Genomic DNA, 19,212 nt, shown 5'->3' on the forward strand with positions numbered 1-19,212 from the left:
AACTGCTGTGTCCTCCACAGACCATTTTTACTTTGCTATGCTAGCATTTCCAACAGAAATTGGTTTTGTCAGGGAAAAAAAATGCAAATAGTTACACTCAAAAGTCTAGCAATGCAGCCTGGCAAACCTCTGACATCTTAAGTACCACATACATGCCAGCAGTTGGCAATTTCGTGGCCAAGATGAAACCATAGTTTCATGTCAGAACTGGAGGAATGTAATCTCAGCCGTACATTCAGAATGACATAAACGCCCGTCATGCCAATGAGCTGCTCCTGCGAGGGAATGCAGCGCTGACCAAGTCTTAGATCTCATTATAAAGTACGGAGTTAAGAGCTAAGGCATGGCCTGGTAGCCAATGTTGTTTCTATCAGAGGGAAAAAAAAACACCACAGAAGCAGAGAAATGAATGTAGCAGTTTAGGAGGCAAACAAAAAACAGGCTTAAGGTAGAAAAAAACCCATGGGAAACACACTTTGTGCTTTGATAGCTACTTCATTGTTGTAGGACTCACAGCACATATGCCTATTGGAAAGAGGGTAATGTAATTTTCCTTTTAATTTCTAACTCCTCTGTATCTGACAGGCATATTAACAATAGCAAGAGTTTAATAATTCCTGATAGAATGCTAAATCTCTTTTTGATAATGCACACTAGGACATGATGGGTTCTGGAGTTTGGATGGGTTAGAAGAGTTTGAGGAGGGTTTTTTTTCAACTTGGTTGTGGAAGGGATGTGTCAAAGAATGGACATACCTACCTTTTGCATTACTAAATAAGTAACTTATTGTTAGTCATAGAACGGAATAAAGAGATCCATAAAGGACCCCAAAATTAAAATTAAAAAATTATTTTTAATTCAGTTTGCCTATTTTGACTTGTGACGTTGATCTGCCTCTGTTTCTCCTTCTCTGGTTTCTCTGCAAAATTTCCATGCAATGACTGCAAATTAGATATCCTTCTGCGGAATTCATTAAAACACTGCCTGCAGCTGAACGATATTTACTTTGAAAAGCATTTCACCCCACATTCCTTTGCCAACAGTGAGGACCAATAGTGGTTTTTCCAAGTCCAATTTTTTGTTCTATGGTATTTTTGAAGGTTCCTTAGGTCTGCTGTTGCTTCTTGATACTTATGTAACCAGATGGATATTTTCATCAAGCTACACTAGTCAGGGCATCCATGGATCTCTCTCATTCTATATGTAAAACACTGAACCCAGAAAATATACTTGTGTGTACCAGTTGTGATGATAGACAGGGGAGTATCAGTTTTGCAAACTCAAAGGCCTAGTGCAGGGTCAGGATTTGGTTAATTACATTAACTTTTGCTTGGCATATTTTTAATTTAATATTTTTCACAGAAAAAAAACCCCAGCATCCAACAGAACAGCCACAGCTGACTTCCATCCATTAAAAAAAAAAGTAAAATACAAATTTATACAGGTAGACCTATTTGCTAGCAGCATTCTATCAATTTTTAATGACATTACGTTAATACAAGTGTTTTATATATGGATCCATCTTCTTTGTACTTTTCCCTGTGACATCTGATTACACCAGGTTATATTACTGGAAGAATAGACAAAATTTATGTCTGGATTAAAACGGAGCCTGTAAAGAAGATAACAACAGGATGACAACCACATCCCCTGCATTGCCTCAGGCACAAAGATGTGCCAGAACTGCCTCAGTCCTGTCACTAAAACAGCCTTGTCACCTAAGATGACAGGTTGAGAGTCATCTCCCTCCCTGTCTAAAAGTCATACACATTCTGTGCTATTCAGCCTACCCTATGCTTGGATTGGTGTGAGACTTAGTGAGAGCCACTTCCATAGCTGCAGTCAAAGCTAAAATGTTTTCTGATAGAGGATAATTTTCTGCTGTAGAACCTGTTTGCAAAAATTGAGGTTTACACTTACTACTAAACTTAGTGAACAACTGAGTTTTTGATGATGTGGGGAGCTGCACAAAATACATCAACAGAGCATCAGTATCCTCTATCTGCACTTATGTATTTGTGTCCAATAAGACTGCTTCGCAGTCAGGCTAGGAGTGCATATAAATGACTCTGCATATGGTAGAAATGCAAAATAATTGGTATTACACAAACACCAATGCACTTTTTCTTATGTTTTCTCTCTCTAGATATGCTGAGATCTCTCAGTATTACTAGATTTGGAGATATTAGATAAAAAATACAGATGAAAAACAGAGAGGTAGAGAAAGATCAAGTGATGTGACAAAAATTGAAAGAAAATTGATGACAAAATTTAAAATAATCATTTGTCTCAAATAAAACCCTCTTCTTTCATAGATTTTGTTCTTTCAAAAGACTCTCTTGTTTAACATCAACATGTAAATATTATATTATGTGACTGTTACGCTACAGCATGCATAAAATTCCCTATTTACACAAATGCCTTTATGATTAAGAAGGATTCATTATTTTCAAGTAAAAGATGTAGAAACTAAAGAGCTATATTTTAATTGACTACAATGCCTAAAATGTAACATTTTCCAGAATCAGATGATGACAAAAGAAATCTATCAATAAATACTGTCAAGCAACAAATTTGTTCAACAGTAAGTTAGAAATAATAAGATAATTCTAGCTAAGTAAGTGATAGGGGAAACTTCTCATTGTAACATTAAATTTTATTTGCAGCAAATAAATACATTTGTAATTTTTGCATGATTTACAAGATAAAATTCAAATTTTGTAAATGTTAATGAGAATTTCATACTAAAAAAAAGCCTTCACAATGAGGAACTGAAGATGCTACGAAGGTGCTATGAGGGTCATTTTCATACCTCCTTTCAGTCTGGTATCAGACTCATACCAGCCTCACCAATCCATGCCATTAAAATTTTAAAATATTAAAATGACTTTATAAAAATTATGTTTTATAGAACTAAATTAATTTTATCGGAAAATACTTTTTTTAAACATGAATTTAATTCGTTTTCAGTAATTCAAATAAATGTTACCGACTTCATCGACAGATACGTGAAGTTAGATATTTAAAGAACACATTCATTTAAGTGAACATCTCTATCTTCTGTCTGTACCAGAACAAATGTGATGTTGGCATTATTGAGTAACATGACCAAAATTATCACAATTACAGTGGACCAAGCAGCAAAGAGAGGCAAAATCCCTGGGTTGCAGCCACCACAAAGAAAGACTGGCCTCAGAAGATGCAGAAGGAGCTCCAGGATAAGTAAGGAATCTGGTTCTAACTCAGGGATATGGTACAAGCCCCAGAAAAAATATCTTGCAGCAACCGACCATGGCATTTATTAGCAATGAAAAAAAGAAATGGCTAAGCAGATGTGGGTATTAAGCTCTGAAAAATACAGCCCAATTTACTAGCTTAACACTCATTTTCTTGGTAGAAATTGATTCTTTCATGCTCCAGAATGAGCCTCAAAAACTATTAATTTCACAAAAAGCTATTCTAATTTTAGGTGATAAATTATTATTATATGCACAAGTATTTTCTTACCTCTTTCTGATCTGTACACTGCCTATGTTCATTGTTTGGGTTTTTTCCCTTCCAGTAGTTGTAAAGCACTTTATTTCCCGAGTATCTCCAACCCTTCAAATCAATTATGTGCAACAGACACGTCTCTGAATGAACAGGTACCTTAACTTCAGTAATTCATTAATTTTCAGAACTTTGCTTTTTAAGCTCAATTATTATAATTGCCTTTGCAGGCAATAATATAATTATATTGCAGGCAAACACACCTATTGATTAAAAAACTGCTATCTACATTATCTGCATCAAGCAGTGACAAAGGGAACAAACCTGCCTCATGTAAACACTATTTCATCATAATTAAAAAGATAGTCTCTTCATCTAACACTGAAACCAAAAGGGTAACTCGAAGTTCAATGACTGCCAAGAGGATCATGAATTGTTTTCAGTCTAGTTCAGAGCAAGTGCACAAAGCACAGCCTTGCTCCAGGAGAAAAATCATTCCCCACGACTATTCCCATCCTTCCTCACCTACCAGAAGATGATCAACCACTTCAAATAGTAATGAGGTCTTTTGTGAACTATTACAACAGACCAAGACAATAAGAAATTTTACATGGAAAACTGCTTATATTTCCCCAGGACTCCTAGACATATTACTAGACAAGGAAAAACAATGGTTGCAGCACCTGTACTTTCATTCTTTGAGAATATTTAAGGTGAATTTAAACAAAGAACCTGTTTGTTATCATCATCAACCAGATCTAGAGAATTTACTAAATCCAAGCAGGATTTGAAATACAAGAAGTGATGAGAAAAACCTCAGATGTTTGAAATTAATTTCCATTTATTTTCCTTTCTTCATATTTCTCCAAATACAAAAACTAGATTAAACCAAACAGTTTTATTCATACCACAACTACTTACACAACAAGCAACTCTAAGAAACAGATTTGTCAATTGCCTTTCCCTGAGTAACATCACAGCATTTCTCTAAACACAGCTAAATGGCATTTGAGGTCCACAAGATTATTAATCTATTTTCTGTTAAAAGTGCTTGCATGAAGTTAGGGGCACACTCCTTAGCTGCAAGCTCTTCAGGGGGAAAAAAAGGATAGTTGTACAGCTGGATACTGGCTGTCATTTTGAAATATTATTAGTTCATAATAACCACTATTTCTCTGTTTTTACAAGAATCCAAAAAAGAACACATAATTCTAAATCTAATTTATGAAGTTTCTAACTTCAAAGACGTCATACACGTGTTGAAAGTAAAATTGTTTAACAATTTCTTTCAGCATATTTCCAATCTTTCACAGTACCTAGGAAGAACATCTGTTTCTTCGTGTGTGTGCACACACATTTCAAATGTATGGGCAGGGAAAGAAATGAAGAGGCCAGCAATTTAGAGAACGTAAATTGCATGCTTAAAAATGTACTTTACACTTTCACTACCTGAGTTTTGCTAAAAGAACTTCTAAATATCCTATTTTTATACCAACTGCATAATGACATGTTTTTTCTATGGTCTAATTTTCTGTGCTTATCTTTCCAGCCCTTTTCATCCCTCAAGTTAATGTGTTATTACTTCAGTCACATACCACAACATACCGTTGCAGAATGTCACACTGAAATCTACTGAAAGTAGCTTTTAGGCAAACTTGTCTAATAGCAACTGAGGACAACATGCGGCTGCATAGCACTGACACATGGTTGGTAACTTTACATTACAGCAGTACTTAATAAAAGAACATACAGTCTAAGTGAGACATGGTTGAGTAAGGCTGATCTATACAGTTAAAAAAATAAAAACAAAAAATAAGTGCAATTCTAAATTCTTACAGATATTTCAGTATTATTTTTCTTTGTCTAGAAACATTTCTAGGAATATTGCGAAAATGTAACAAAGCAAGTTTCTGTAAAACAGTCACTGCTGCAGTACTAATAACATGGCATGCTTTTCTTCTGGGTCAACTGTGAAAAACACGTGTAATCTTGCTTAGTGATCTTTCAGCCTGATTTCCCAAGAAAACACTGCTTATGCAATCATGGTCTGTTTGTGTACGTTTCTTTATTTTTGTTTGCTGGTTCCCTCCCAATAGCTTCTGAACCCATCAAAGAGTTTCAGTCACTGGGACAAAGGAGCAATAGTCTCAGAGATAATTATACTCCTACAAACTTAATGGAAAAGTATATTTGGTTATAAAACAGAGACAGAGACTTCATACATCCACTTCAGAAAATACCAAGTACACAATCAATCCTATTAAGCGCCAGGAAGCTCAGGAAGCGGAGAAGCCACGACAGGCTGCCCCAGCTACAGGTAACATGGGGAGGTAGCCCAGGTAGCTCAGGTTGTCCAGGCAGTTGCGATGCAGTGCCGTCTGCAAAGTAAGAAAATTAGTAGTGTAGATAATAGCTGAGATACATAGTGTTTTGTGCCAGCTAACATCAGGATGAGGGTGACAGATTTAATTTCGTAGTCTGGATCTTGACTTTGGGTCCAGCACAGCTGGAGCACCTGGCCCAACCACCTCAGTCTCTGTCCCCAGAAGCATCACGTGGACTACGGCTGGACAAATATTCTCAAGCATAAAAAGACTTGCCCCAGTTGTTTCTAATACTATTGCTTTGCTGCACACTGTTGGGAGACAGCGATGTCTTTGGAGCAGCATCCATACCATATACTGCCATGATAAGGCATCTGCTAGTAACCTGGTAATCTGCACTAGTTTATGATTCCTTGGGTAATAGCAATGGTTAACTCCACTGACCATAAGTTAAAACAAAAACCAAATACATAAAAATAATTTTTTAAAAAAGTAAACTAATTCACAGATTTTTCTATTTAATACATTGTTCCAATCTATGGAGTAACTATACCATCAAATTACATAGACAATTTTTCAGTTGTTCATACCCTTCCAAATATTTTAACTAAATGAGAGCTTTTGGATTGCTCAGACTTACTTGAAAGGGTTACCTCACTATTTCAGAGCTTTGAAAGCCCAATTTGCCTTTCTTTTATGGTACCTAGAGCATATGAAAAACTTACTAAATGTGTGTGATGCTGTCCTGCTCAGATCAATGCACCTCCTGGGAAGACAGCACACTGACTGCAGACAGGGAAGGCACTGAAACTGAAACTATTACGAGCTGTCAAGTCTTTGCCCCAAGCTTCAGATCCAAACTGAATTCTCAGCCTCCTGAATGTGAAGATAGCCACATCCACAGAGTGTATCCCAGAAATGAGTTCGAGGTTCGCATTCTTATTTATGGAATTTGTGGTCTGTGGATCTCTTCTGGTTAAATTCCACAAAGCTCTTCATATTTTAATAAACACTTCCTTTACCACACTTGCTGCTAAAAAGCTCATTTATATTCTTACCTACATTTCTGATTTTATTCCAGATCAAGGGCTACATAACTGGACACCATATAATACTTAAGTTTACAGAAAGTTTTTATTCTCACATGGTACTTAAGTAACAATATTCTCTTCTTAATGTCTCTTGTTAGTACTGCAGTGTAAGCTCAGAGGCACAGAGGGACATCATGTTCCAGATGCCATAACACATTTGTGAGCCAATCTTTCCAAATCAGCACAAGGCAGCAATTTCTAGTTTCAGAAAACTTGAACCATGGAAAGAGACTGCCATCTCTACAGATCACTCATGAGTCACTGTTCATATACATACAAAAAACAGAAAATGCACCTTTTGTGGGACAGTGTTTTTCAAAGCAGTTTCACAAACTACCCAGTAAAAATACCAATGTTTCATACATATATTTTGAATATTATTGTATAGTTTTCATCACAGACACCATTACAGAATTCATTTTTGATATTAATAAACTATTATTAAATATAGTATTATCCATTAGCTCAGTTGGTTAAAGCATGGTGCTAATAATGCCAATGTCATGGGTTCGATCCCTGTACAGGTCATTCACTTAAGAGCTGAACCCAATGATCCTTGTGTGTCCCTTCCAACTCAGAATATTCTTTGATACTGTGATCTATTATTAAAAGGGAAGTAGCTGTACCCCAAACATGCTTTTCCCTGGCTGGCTGGTTGTATCCCCTGAAAAACTATCAGATTTTTGTTTACAGCAGCAATACAGTTGTAAGACAATCTGAAATGGAAACCTTGTAATTCTCATGCTATGGTTAAAAAAAATTGCAATTTTCTGAAAAGTCTGCAGAAACAAATACAAATCAGGTGCAATCATATTTTAAAAAAATAATTTCATGTATAATATCAGGATTCTACAATAATCTTAGAGTGAGAAAAATCAATTCTGCCTTACTCTTAGAATGGACAGTCAAGGGGCAAATAACTTATGTTTCTTAATTTGCTTGATTAAAGTTGCATAAAATGAGGAGTCCCAGTTTGAGACAACTTCTCAGTGAGGTCTCTCGCTTGTGCAACATGCTGTTGAGAAGTCACCAGAACCTGGGAAGACTGACACTTCTGTAACTCAATTCCTGTTGTCACATGCATTGAAGAACAAAATAATAAGGGGAAAGTTTTCACTCTAGTCTAAAAGAGGGTTTAAGCACTCCAGAACAGGGAAGAGCCAGAATATACAAGTTATTCAGTTCCACCTGAAATTTCAGTTCTCTGAAGTTTTCAAGTTTAACATTCAATGATTTCATTTTCCACTTAAGCTAACACTATTCTAGCTCATGATCTCATGGTATCCATAACAGAATTACTGACTTACATGATTCTTTGATTCTTGCCTCTATTGCATTCACATCATTTTTTGTTCTGAACAGGAACACAAGGACTGTAAAGCCAAATTAAATGAGTAATTCTTAACTCCAGCACACCAGTGTTCCTAAACACCTTATCTTGTAAACTTAACATTATTTTAAAGGAAGTTGCATTTTCCTGCTACTGTACTTCATAAGATTCTCTGCCTCCCCTTTCAGGCAGGGAATGTAAGTTCCTGGTCCATTTTGAGGAGCCATGAATGTCGACAGCAGCTGCTGTCATAGTTCTCTATTTTAAGCACCTGAAGCACTGCTCTGAATAAGCTTCTGTGGAAAAGGCAAAGCTGGGGAAACCTTTGTCCAAGGGCTAAGAGCACTCGTTCAGCTGTAGTTCATTCACACTCACCTCCTAGTAGACTATTCCAGCTGTTCTCAACCCTCCAGCTGAAACAGAGACTTCACAGATATTGATAAAAAACATATGGGGCCAGAGTGACCCTCTATGAAACAGAAACAGCGGCTGAACTTGATGAGAATGTCACCACTGGAACTCTAGTCTTCAATTCATGGACCACTTATGGATTTTGTAGTAACACCACAGCCAAACAGAATTATATACAGAGGAGATGATACTTACTTCTGTAATGTTGTGAAAAATCAGCACAAGAAAATGAAAAAGGTTTAGATCATGATGGTACTTGAGGCAATACACCTAAGACAGTTTTTCTGTTTTTTCCCCGTTCTCAGTACTGTTTGAAATGCCTTTTCAGGTTGAAGTATTTCTCTCACTAGTTAACTACTGAAGTTCTTAAAAATGCATGCTGAGTATCATTGCCCAATGTAAATTAAACCTTAAAAAGAAACCCCAGAGGAAATGTTTTCCTGTAGTTCTAAACACTAATGATTTACTTACATTACATTAGAACTTAATTTACTAATTTCCCTTCTTGCAATAAATTTGTAATCCTATCCTACGTTCTAAATAATTTTGTCTAAAATACTTGCAAATTCTTTACAAACCTCATATCACTATTACACCTAAGATTAAACCAGTTAGTAAATATTACACCACTCTTCATTCCATACAATTTAATATTCTCTTCCATTTAATATCTTAATATTTGACTTTTAACCACAGGCAGACAAAATGCAGCATTCCTTCACACAAATGTTCAGATGGCTGACTTTATCCAAACCCTTCAAGGTGCTTAAGGGATTGCTCCAGACCTTGAAATAAGTTGTTTATTTTGATATTACAGTTAGAATATCCAAACATCTCAGTATTGTATACTTACCCACCTTATTACACAACTATAAACAATGTGCACATCACACACATCTACAGTAAAAATATTAGTTGATATGTAATCAGTATTAGTTGATATGTAATCAATGTAATCAATCAACTAATCAATTAGTTGATATGTAATTTCTTTGCATATGGAAATACTCATACAGCACAGAATATATCCATGCATTCATGAATGCAGCAACTACTTTATATCAACAGCTGAACATAATGAATGTATTCCTACAAAGCAGTGTAAAAATTATTTAGCTTAAGCTGCAGGAGATACTGTAAGATAGGCATGACATAATTACTCATTTTAGATGCACTGGCAACACAAGCTGCCTATAGATATAAAAAGTAGCCTTTTAGGCTTGCTCACATGATTATTCTCAAATGAGTGACCTATATATACCAAAAGTAGTGTTATTATAGTATAGGTGTTACTGCTTATTAATTTCCATTTAAGTTTCCAAATGTTTTCTTCCTAACTCATTACCTGCTCCTGAGCTCCTCTTCCCCCCTTCAAATACTGGCTAGAAATACACAGTCATGGAGATTTATCAGTATCATCATCTGCTTCAGTGATAAGAACTGTCTAATTTGTTGAGATTATAATTAAAATACAGAAAAAAAAATAAAATTAGTATGAATTAAAATGGAAGACTGGAGACCAATGAGTTAAATAACTCAAACTACATGTCAGGTATATTAGTGTTACCATTACATATACCAGTCTTCACTGTGATAGTGTACATAGTGTAGTACAAGCCCTTGACTGGATGTTTATTTTAGTTCCAAATTGATGGCAGTGCTTTCCTGTATTTTCCACGTCCATCCCCATGCACTCATTCTTAGGCTGTTTCTTAACCTGATGACTGCCTAGAAACTCTACTGTGCAATACAGTTCAGAACATCTCAACATCATTATCTGATGTTGTTTCTATATTTAAAGTACAAAGACTTTTTAATTGAAGGTGGAATGAGGCTGATCAGTTACTCACAGTCTCTCCAAGGATCTCAGCCCAAAGAAAGAGCCATTCTTCAACCACAGGATCTTGTTGTTACTCAGAATCCTAAGAGAAGTCAGGACATAATCTGGTTAATAGAACATGATAATTCCACTGATTTAAAACATGTAATTATAGTAAGTGACTGCTCTGTAAAATACTACTCACAAAATTCACTGTTTCATTTGCATTTTCCCATCACAGTAGTAAATAAGGATCACCATTTCCCAAAGTGCAAAATTTCTTCTTCATTAAATAAAAGTACAGTCAAGAAATATGTCAACAAATTAATTTTGACTTTCATCTTGAAAATTCTAACACTGCTAAATGCCCACAATTCACTAGTAGATTATAAATTACCACAAAGGTACTTGGGCTTCCCAGTCTGCAAAAAGGCTGATAAAGCAAAAGACATGTTAAAAATTGTTCAAGATTAGTGGACAATAAAGTCACTTTGCAGTGAGGTAGCAGGGAGGTACAAGAAATCATACCATCAGTGGCTGACATACACAGAGAAGCATTTGATTTTCTATAGGAGAGACAAACAAAAACAGACAAGTCCAAAAGTGTTTTCCTGTTGCAACCTCTGCATAGTAAAAATTCAGTAATTAAGCTATGCCTGGCCCATCAAGCACCCCCATCATCACATGCAAACTGGCCCTGCATCCAGGCCACTGAAAAGTTGTCTATTCCTCCCCTTATGTTAAACTACTGTTGATTTCACAAGTGGTTCTTCCTAGTTTAGTAATTTTCCACCACTATATATTCCCAGCTATTTCAGAAGCAATACAATGCAAACATGCATTGGTTCTGAAGATGTTATTTAAAAATCTTTCAATATCCAAAAGAAATGCAATTCATTTTAGAAGCTTGAGAAAATGTTCTTTAAACAGACCTAATGATAATGCAATGTGCAGAAGAAACATTTGTCTCCGAAAAAATCTAATTCCAACTGCTTGAGAAATGAGTATTTTAATGTAACATTTACAATATATTATACTTCTCTAGTGCACAAAATTACATTTCAAAATAAGATACACATCTTGCAGTAAGATAGAAAGTAGACAAAAAAAATTTCAAAAGAAATTTTATGTTCTTAACTAGCAAAGTTGAGACCTCTGCAATCAATCTTCTATTTTTTGTAAAGTTTTAAAACAATCTGTTAAACAAGATTATCTTAACTTGTCTCACTGTTAGCATTTCCCATTGTATATGAACAGTAAGTGCTTTTACCCCAGCTTATATCTAATACATAAAATCTCAAGTCTAGGTGCAAACATAACAACATGCAACATTGACTCACAGGGAAAGAGAAAATAATTATTGATGTAGGAAAGTTAAAATACTGCAATGTTAGTAAGATTAGAGATTTTTTGCAAGTTATTTCTAAAATTCATATATAAATGTGTGTTTTGATGTGACCTTGTGGGCCATCCACATGGAGAACAGAGGAGCTCAGGCCTGACCTGTGTGTTATCACACTATGTTGCTAATTTGTGCAGCAACATTTCTCCTCACCCAGAACTGGACAGTATAACCCACAAGTAGCAGTTCAGGATCAATCATGATCAACACAGCCATGCATCTGAAAACACACAGAAGCCTATGTTAACAACAAAAATTAAATATGCTCCAGTATACACACAGTCTATTTCCATCAACTAAGAAACTCCATATCTCACAAGATCCTCCTTCTACTTCTCAGATTAAAAATCATAGGTATGACAATAAATATTTTTCTCAGCTACCAACTCTTTTTTACCATCACAGGAATACATTTCAGGAGTGACATGACTGGTTTAAAATTTAAAACACCTAAACGAGAAAACGTAAATACATGAAATGTTCCATTGTTTTATTCTCAATATTCTATTACTTTATTCTGGTTTTTCAATTTATCATCTCTTTTGAGGCTGCACAGAACTTGAGTCAGTCAAGAAAAAATGAAGACTCAAAATTAAAATTCGCTAGGCTTGGAAAGACTATCATCATAAATTCCACTTCATACTGAGTCATTTTTCTTAATGTGCTGTGTTACAGAGAGACTATCTTTGGTCTCTGTTACAATGACATTAGATACAAATATTATATTTGGATCACTCTGCACAGACTGATTTGAAAAGATACATGCACTTCAGAACTCTCCTCTGGCTTAGATACAACTAGTTCTGTCTTTGAAAAATTTTCATGGTGCCAATTTGTTTTTCCAGCCCTCTATTCATTCTGCTCAGAAAAAGATGGCAGTCTGAACTTTGCTGGCAACTCCATCAAAATGCAGCACAAGTCAGCTGGTCTCCTACTCTGTGTCTCCCTCCATGTAGCCCTACATGTGTAGACTGAAATCAGTATCATTAACCCACAGGAAACAAACTCCTAGAAATTCAAGAAAACTATCAAACTAGTAATAAATCACAAAATTAAGCAGAACATTTAGTTCATAAATGGAACACAGCTCACAAATTAGTAAACACAGTTCATGTTCTTCAATACTGCTATCTCATTTATTTTTATGAAAGATAAACTGAGTCTTGAAAAATATGACACCACAAAATTAAAACAAAACAAAACAAAAACCAACCAACCAAACAAACAAAAAAGCCAACAAAAAAAATAAAACAAAAGTTAGCTATGTAGATTTGAGTTTCTAAATGAAAACTTTCAAATATTTACACCAGACCTTCATAGAGACTTTCACAGAGATTGGGTTTCAAAAATTAAGTTTCCTTCAGGGTCTCCTATTCTCTACAGTGCCAACTAAAATTCAGGTTTTATAAACAAAGTAATATGGGTATCATAGTTAAAATACAATTCTTTTTCTGTTCACAATCACAGCTTTAGAGAATCCTAGCATTCCAATAAGGTCCGTAGGGAAAACATCCTCTGTAACAATACAAATTATGTACATTTTATTCAGCTGGTTGGTACTGCTACATGGGAAGAATTCACCTGCTTTTAATTAGCTTTAGAGATGTGCAAGAACTTGCAACAGGCTGTTATCAAGAAGGATTTGGTTTGCACTGAAGGTCAATTCCGTGAATACAACGAATAACCTCTCTGACAAACATAAATCACATTATTTGTCATAGAGTAATGCATCGCTTAGTAAATTTTTGATGCAACTCATGACATTCTTCTCTTCTGACGACATTTGCTGTGGGAATGAGGATAGAAGACAGGAAAGTTTTGGTAACAATGTTCAGTATACTAACTCAGAAATGAGATTTAACTAGAGATGATGAAAAATCTTTTCAAGTAATCAATGCCAGGACAAATTGTGGCTCTTACAGATGTTGAAACTACAATGAATAATTTTGTACATTATTTCTTCAGACAAGTAACAGAATGGACATCTCTTTTCCCTTGAATACAGTCACCTGCTTAGAAAGATGTTTCTAAATTTTGCAGTGAAGAGCACCCTTTTATTTTCTGATCCAAAGGTTTGGTGAATAAACACATAAAAAAGGTGCTATTCACATATTTGATTTTGGATAGCTTATGACAAAATTATAACTTTCAGATGTAATAGAAAATGACTCACTTATTTTAAAAAAAGTTTAAATATAGGCTGGATTTTAAAAATTAACTACTGCTATGCACCCACTATGATTAAGCAGTTCTCACATTTTATTTATCTATAGCATTTTCACTTGGTTGTTTTTTGTTTGTTTGTTTGTCTTCTGATGTGCTAGTGAATCACAGTAATGAATCTCACTACACATTGCAACTAGGCAGCTGGTTTAAACAATTATCAGTTTCTACCCATGTGCTAAGAATCTCACATTTTTGATATTTTATTCTGGCAGAAGAAATTCTAAGAAAATGAGCACCCTTTATTTCAGCGAAGCTACCTTCCAAACCCAAAATCCACATAAAGGTTTTTTTGGGGTTGTTTTGGGGTTGGATTTTTTGTGGGTTTTTTTTCTGTTTGTTTGGGAGCTTTGTTTTGGTTGTGGGTTTTTTTGTTTTGTTTGTTTGTTTGTTTGTTTTTGTTAAGAAAAAAGTTTCCCAGAGAAGCTTTCTAATAAGTATTTATTTTAAAGTTCAGTTTGCAAACTGTCATTGCACAATATATTAATATATCAACCCCAAGTAACTGAAAATTCAAATCAAGGTCCTTTCAGCTCTCATGGGATACAACTAAAACAGTGCTGGGGAGCAATTCACGAGTCAGGATCACTCTGCTGATCAGACATATTATGAACCATTTGCTCACTTCAGTTGACCCTTTAAATCTTATGTCTCTGCTGCTCCTTCTCCCAAAACACTTAGGGGGACATTTTACCCCAGGGAGCCTATTCAGAAGATATTAACTCTACAGTAGGTTTGTCCTTTCCTGGCCCTGTGGAGCCTTCCAGCACTATTCCTGCATGCTCTGAAGGGATATCATTCAAACACCCTCTCCTGACATGCACTGACATCCTAAAGCAAGTAATCCATGTGTGTGGTTTCGTGACACAAATGCACAACTCTGATGTGCTGCAACACAGGCTGCACACTATTTCATTCATCCTGCACTGGGAACAAACCAACAAACCTCACATAAACACAAGGACCAAAATCATGCCAGTGGAGAAGCGTGGGCACTAAATGAGCCATTGCTTCCACACTCTCCTGGACCTCTTTCTGTAGCAGCACAGACATACTTAAAAGAATAAATTGTTCTAAAAGGATAAAAGTAATATCTCTAATTTTCTTTCTTCCATTTGAATTAAACAAGCCACAATCAGAGTTTGCTTAAACTGATGCTATGATTTTTGGGTGATACCATTCAGAGTACAAAATTATGTAGTCCTGGTGCAACAAAGTGTCATTCAAGCATAAAACATGCCCAGCATAAGAGAATTTACTGTAGGATTTTAAAAGTTTCAAATAAAAAGTTCTCAATCATAACGCAAACACACTTCAACTTCCTACAACCCCTCAAGCAGACAGAAGGAATCTTTTTATCATGCCTCCAAAGTCAATGGACTTGGGTTCACTTGATATTAGAGTAAACAAATTTCACAGCTGAAGCTTCTTCAGTAGGATGGTGCTGCATCCACCAGTAAAGCCTAAAGCCTGTGAGCTCACACAGCAGTGCATCCACAGAGAAAGCACAGCTCAGATAACCAAATCCAAGGCATTTAGATTCCCAAATGCATAGTGAAAATAGAAGGAAGTGTGATCCATTACTGAAAATATGTATTTCCTCTGATAAAACTCACAGGGGAAAATACACAAAAACCACAAGAAAAAAACCTCCAGCCAAACGTCATGAAAAAAACAGTAAAATGTCAACTTTCACTTGATTTTCTGCTGAGAAGCCCAGGAGCTGGTACAGATCAGACATGACCCAGTCCTGTGTCTAGCTAATAGACCATGCCTAGAAAATTAATCCCTCCAAAATCCCTCCTTTAAGCCCTACTCACTGAACCCAGCTAAAGGGACACTGAAGTGCTACAGGAAACACCAACCAGAAAACAAACCACACCTGCCCCTGCTGTGCATTTCCTCTTAATTCCTATTTGGTTTTCCACTTCTCAAGTAAAAAGGTGTGTTAGATAGAACCAAGATAATTTGACAAAAGATAGAAAGCTTGGTCCACTAAGACTGTATATCTGGGACCACTGTGTTGGGCCTGTGTTCAGAAATTGTGTTTCAAGTTCTGCAGTTTCTCTTACATACTAACTTAAGAGCAGGCAAATCGGAATATCTTTTATTTTAAAATACCAATTTAAGTATGAATAGTAGCTAATAATTTCTCATGGAAGCCTGACAATAACTGACATACTGCAGTTTAAGCCATTTGTTCTCTTTACATATGGTTAGATACATAGGGAGTGTGAGTAGACATCCTGTGAAATCCTTGGACACAACGGCAAGGAAAAATGTATTTCATTTCTTTATGCTATCAGAATAAGACCAGAATCATTTATATTGTATTGCTACAGTGTAAAATGAAAAACTAAGTTTTATTAAAACTGAAACTTTTTTTAAACCTTTCCTTAAAGGTTTCAAAACCCTTCTCAGTAAACCAGAACATTATTTATTCCCATGACATCCATAATACATTGAGAGCTGCACCACAGGAACAAATTAAGAAGTAGCTTGAATCACAAACATAGCAGGAGTAGAAAAGAAAAAAAGCATTCCTTCTTTTTGTGCCACACATGTAGAAACATGGAGCTATCATAAAATACAGGTAGTACCAGCACTTTTCCCACTCCAAACTGAAAACCACAGCTGAGCTACACCCTAGGACTTCAACAGATTAATATTAGAACTATACAGATAAACTGAGAGAGAAGTCATAGAACAATAACAAAACTGATTGAACAAGTGAAAAGAGAAAAAGGACTGAAAACAGTACTGACAGCTCACGAGATGAATGGAGTGTGATGGACATCTACATAGCTTGATACCCAAACAGAAAGGAGGAAAAACTTGTAAAGATACGAGAAGTATTTATCAATTCATTATATATCAGTATTTTTGTACAGTAATTCAGAGTGCCTGCTTCTCTGTCTGACTTTGCAAATATCAAAATTTTAAAAAGCATAAAGATCAGTTATCAGAATACTAAAGATGCATAAAATGCTTTAAAGGGACACCTCTCTTCCTGAAGGGGATTGTGGCCCATTGTCTTTTCAAACTAAACAAAGTGAATGGTCAGCATTCTTAAAAGGAATCAGACAAAAATCCCATAGGAAGCAATAAAACCTAGTCTCTCATCACCTCCAAGTTCAGCTGGTTTTATTATCATCTTTAATATATACCAGCTTTTGTTAAACCCATTCACTTGCAGCATAACCAATCCTAAGCATTAGTGAAAACAAAAATATTCAAAAATTGCCTTCTGTGGTAGTTAGCAAGTTCATGTGGGAAAAAACTACAAACAGCTATAGCCAAAAAGGCAATAACAGCACACTAATTATCCTCCTAACTAGCACAGTACCAGCAGAACTGCTATTTCCAGATCTCAAAACTATGTGATGATAGCAAAAGAAGCAATGAAAGCATAAGCATCAAGAAATTTCCATTTAGGTAATTATTTATTTAAATGCACTTCCAAAAGTGCAAAAAATGCTAATAGCCTGTCATACATTTAATGGACTGTAGGAGTAACTGTAGCTGACCACTCATATTATGGAAACACAATACTGCTTTTGTGGAAAATCACTGTTCAACAGCCCCACGTTCAGTAATTCAAAGTATAAGGTAAAATTCTTATTTTTGTGGCTTTGTTGTTCATACTGGTGGCTTTTCATCAATAGTCCTCTTGGGTGATAAGAGAGACTGCTAGGTCACATTCAAAATACCAAAGCCAGAAAGTTCTTGCATTAATTATCTCACCAACTGATTTAATTAAGTAAAATCATATTCAAGAGCCTTTTTGTGTAAGCAACATCACAATTCAAACAGTAAAACAAAATATTATCATCACTAGCAGGACACACAACTCATTCTCTCCCTAATACTGGTTTAGTGGTATTAATGTATTAACAAAAGGAAGCAGCAAGGTCACTTTCAAATAGAAATTTCAATATGATTTCTTAACAGTGGGGGAGTTAAAGAGTTTCCAGCTTTTGAAACAAGCCCACTTCACTACAGGATGATATTAATTAACTGAACAGGGCAAGAAGCAATAGGAATCAAAGCATTACTAATAGGACTGTAAGTACTTCAGAAAAGAAATGTACTTGTCTATTTTATGACTCTTGTCAAGCACCAGCAAATTTCTGAACTAGATGATCCTATTAAAACTTTTTATACAAGAACTTTAAGGTCTAAAGGTTATTTCTATAGATCAGTGAACAGCCAGTGCCATACAGGATTCTATGCTCAGGTTTAATCAATTGTATTCAATAAAGTCAGTAGCTGGAAAACTTATGTCATTAGTGGATGATTGCAGAAAAAGGCTTGACAATATAAATAGTACGTAGACCAGAATTATGCAGTGCTATTTCCTAAAATCACATAATATTGAACTGAACACAGAATGTGAGTATATAAAAATGTGATGAATCATTAGTATTTTATTACAACATGTACACGTACTCAGAACATCATTAAACTGTCTGCATAAATCCTACTTTTATAAGTTTTGAACTTGAGTGCAGACAACTTTTTCAAATGTAATTTTAAAAAACACAAACACATGATCTTTTGATAAGACAGCATTTTCTTTTGAAGAGATAATTTTATCTAATTTAACTTTTGGACTACGTCACTATACCTACCATGTGCATGGTAGAGACAGTTATGTGTGTTTAATTTTCTGTAATGCATCCTACTGAGTCTAGCAAAACTATTTACATGAATTAAATTCATCATGTGCATTAGTTTTTGAAGATCAAAGATTCTATTGTCAGCATTTTCTTTGGAGAAAGAGAGGAATTGTTCAAAGCTCCCTCTACAATGAAAAGGAAATCCTTATGTCTGAATTTGCAATAAAACACCATTTCTAAAAGCATATGTAGGCAACTGGTGACAGCATGGGTCTGCATGCCTTGGTTTTGCCTTTGACTCACTGCACATCATTCAATGAATATATATTTAAAATCCATTTTTAGTGGGAAAAATGAGACTGATACAGAATATGAAAAAAATACAAAGTTCTTTCCCACTGAGTAAGACTGTGTAATATGCAAATTGATTTAATGAAGTGATTGCTTATGGGAGCATTAGCTTTAGATGCGCTTTTCATTCAACTCAGTTGATATTGTGTGGAG

The 19,212-nt window shown here is 35.4% G+C and overlaps 1 protein-coding gene across 1 annotated transcript in view; it reads right to left on the reverse strand.

Annotated features, from left to right (window-relative positions):
- The window catches only part of LOC113982579 (adhesion G protein-coupled receptor A3-like), a 261,837-nt gene that overhangs the window by 210,421 nt on the left and 32,204 nt on the right, over positions 1-19,212 (reverse strand). The window contains exon 2 of the mRNA XM_027710970.2: positions 10,496-10,567. Within this exon, the coding sequence (XP_027566771.2) occupies positions 10,496-10,567 (72 nt within the window). The remainder of the gene's footprint in view (positions 1-10,495; positions 10,568-19,212) is intronic.

The sequence above is a fragment of the Pipra filicauda genome, unplaced genomic scaffold (genome assembly GCF_003945595.2).
Source record: "Pipra filicauda isolate LSUMZ 115617 unplaced genomic scaffold, ASM394559v2 scaffold15_size4787011_pilon, whole genome shotgun sequence".
NCBI lineage: Eukaryota > Metazoa > Chordata > Aves > Passeriformes > Pipridae > Pipra > Pipra filicauda.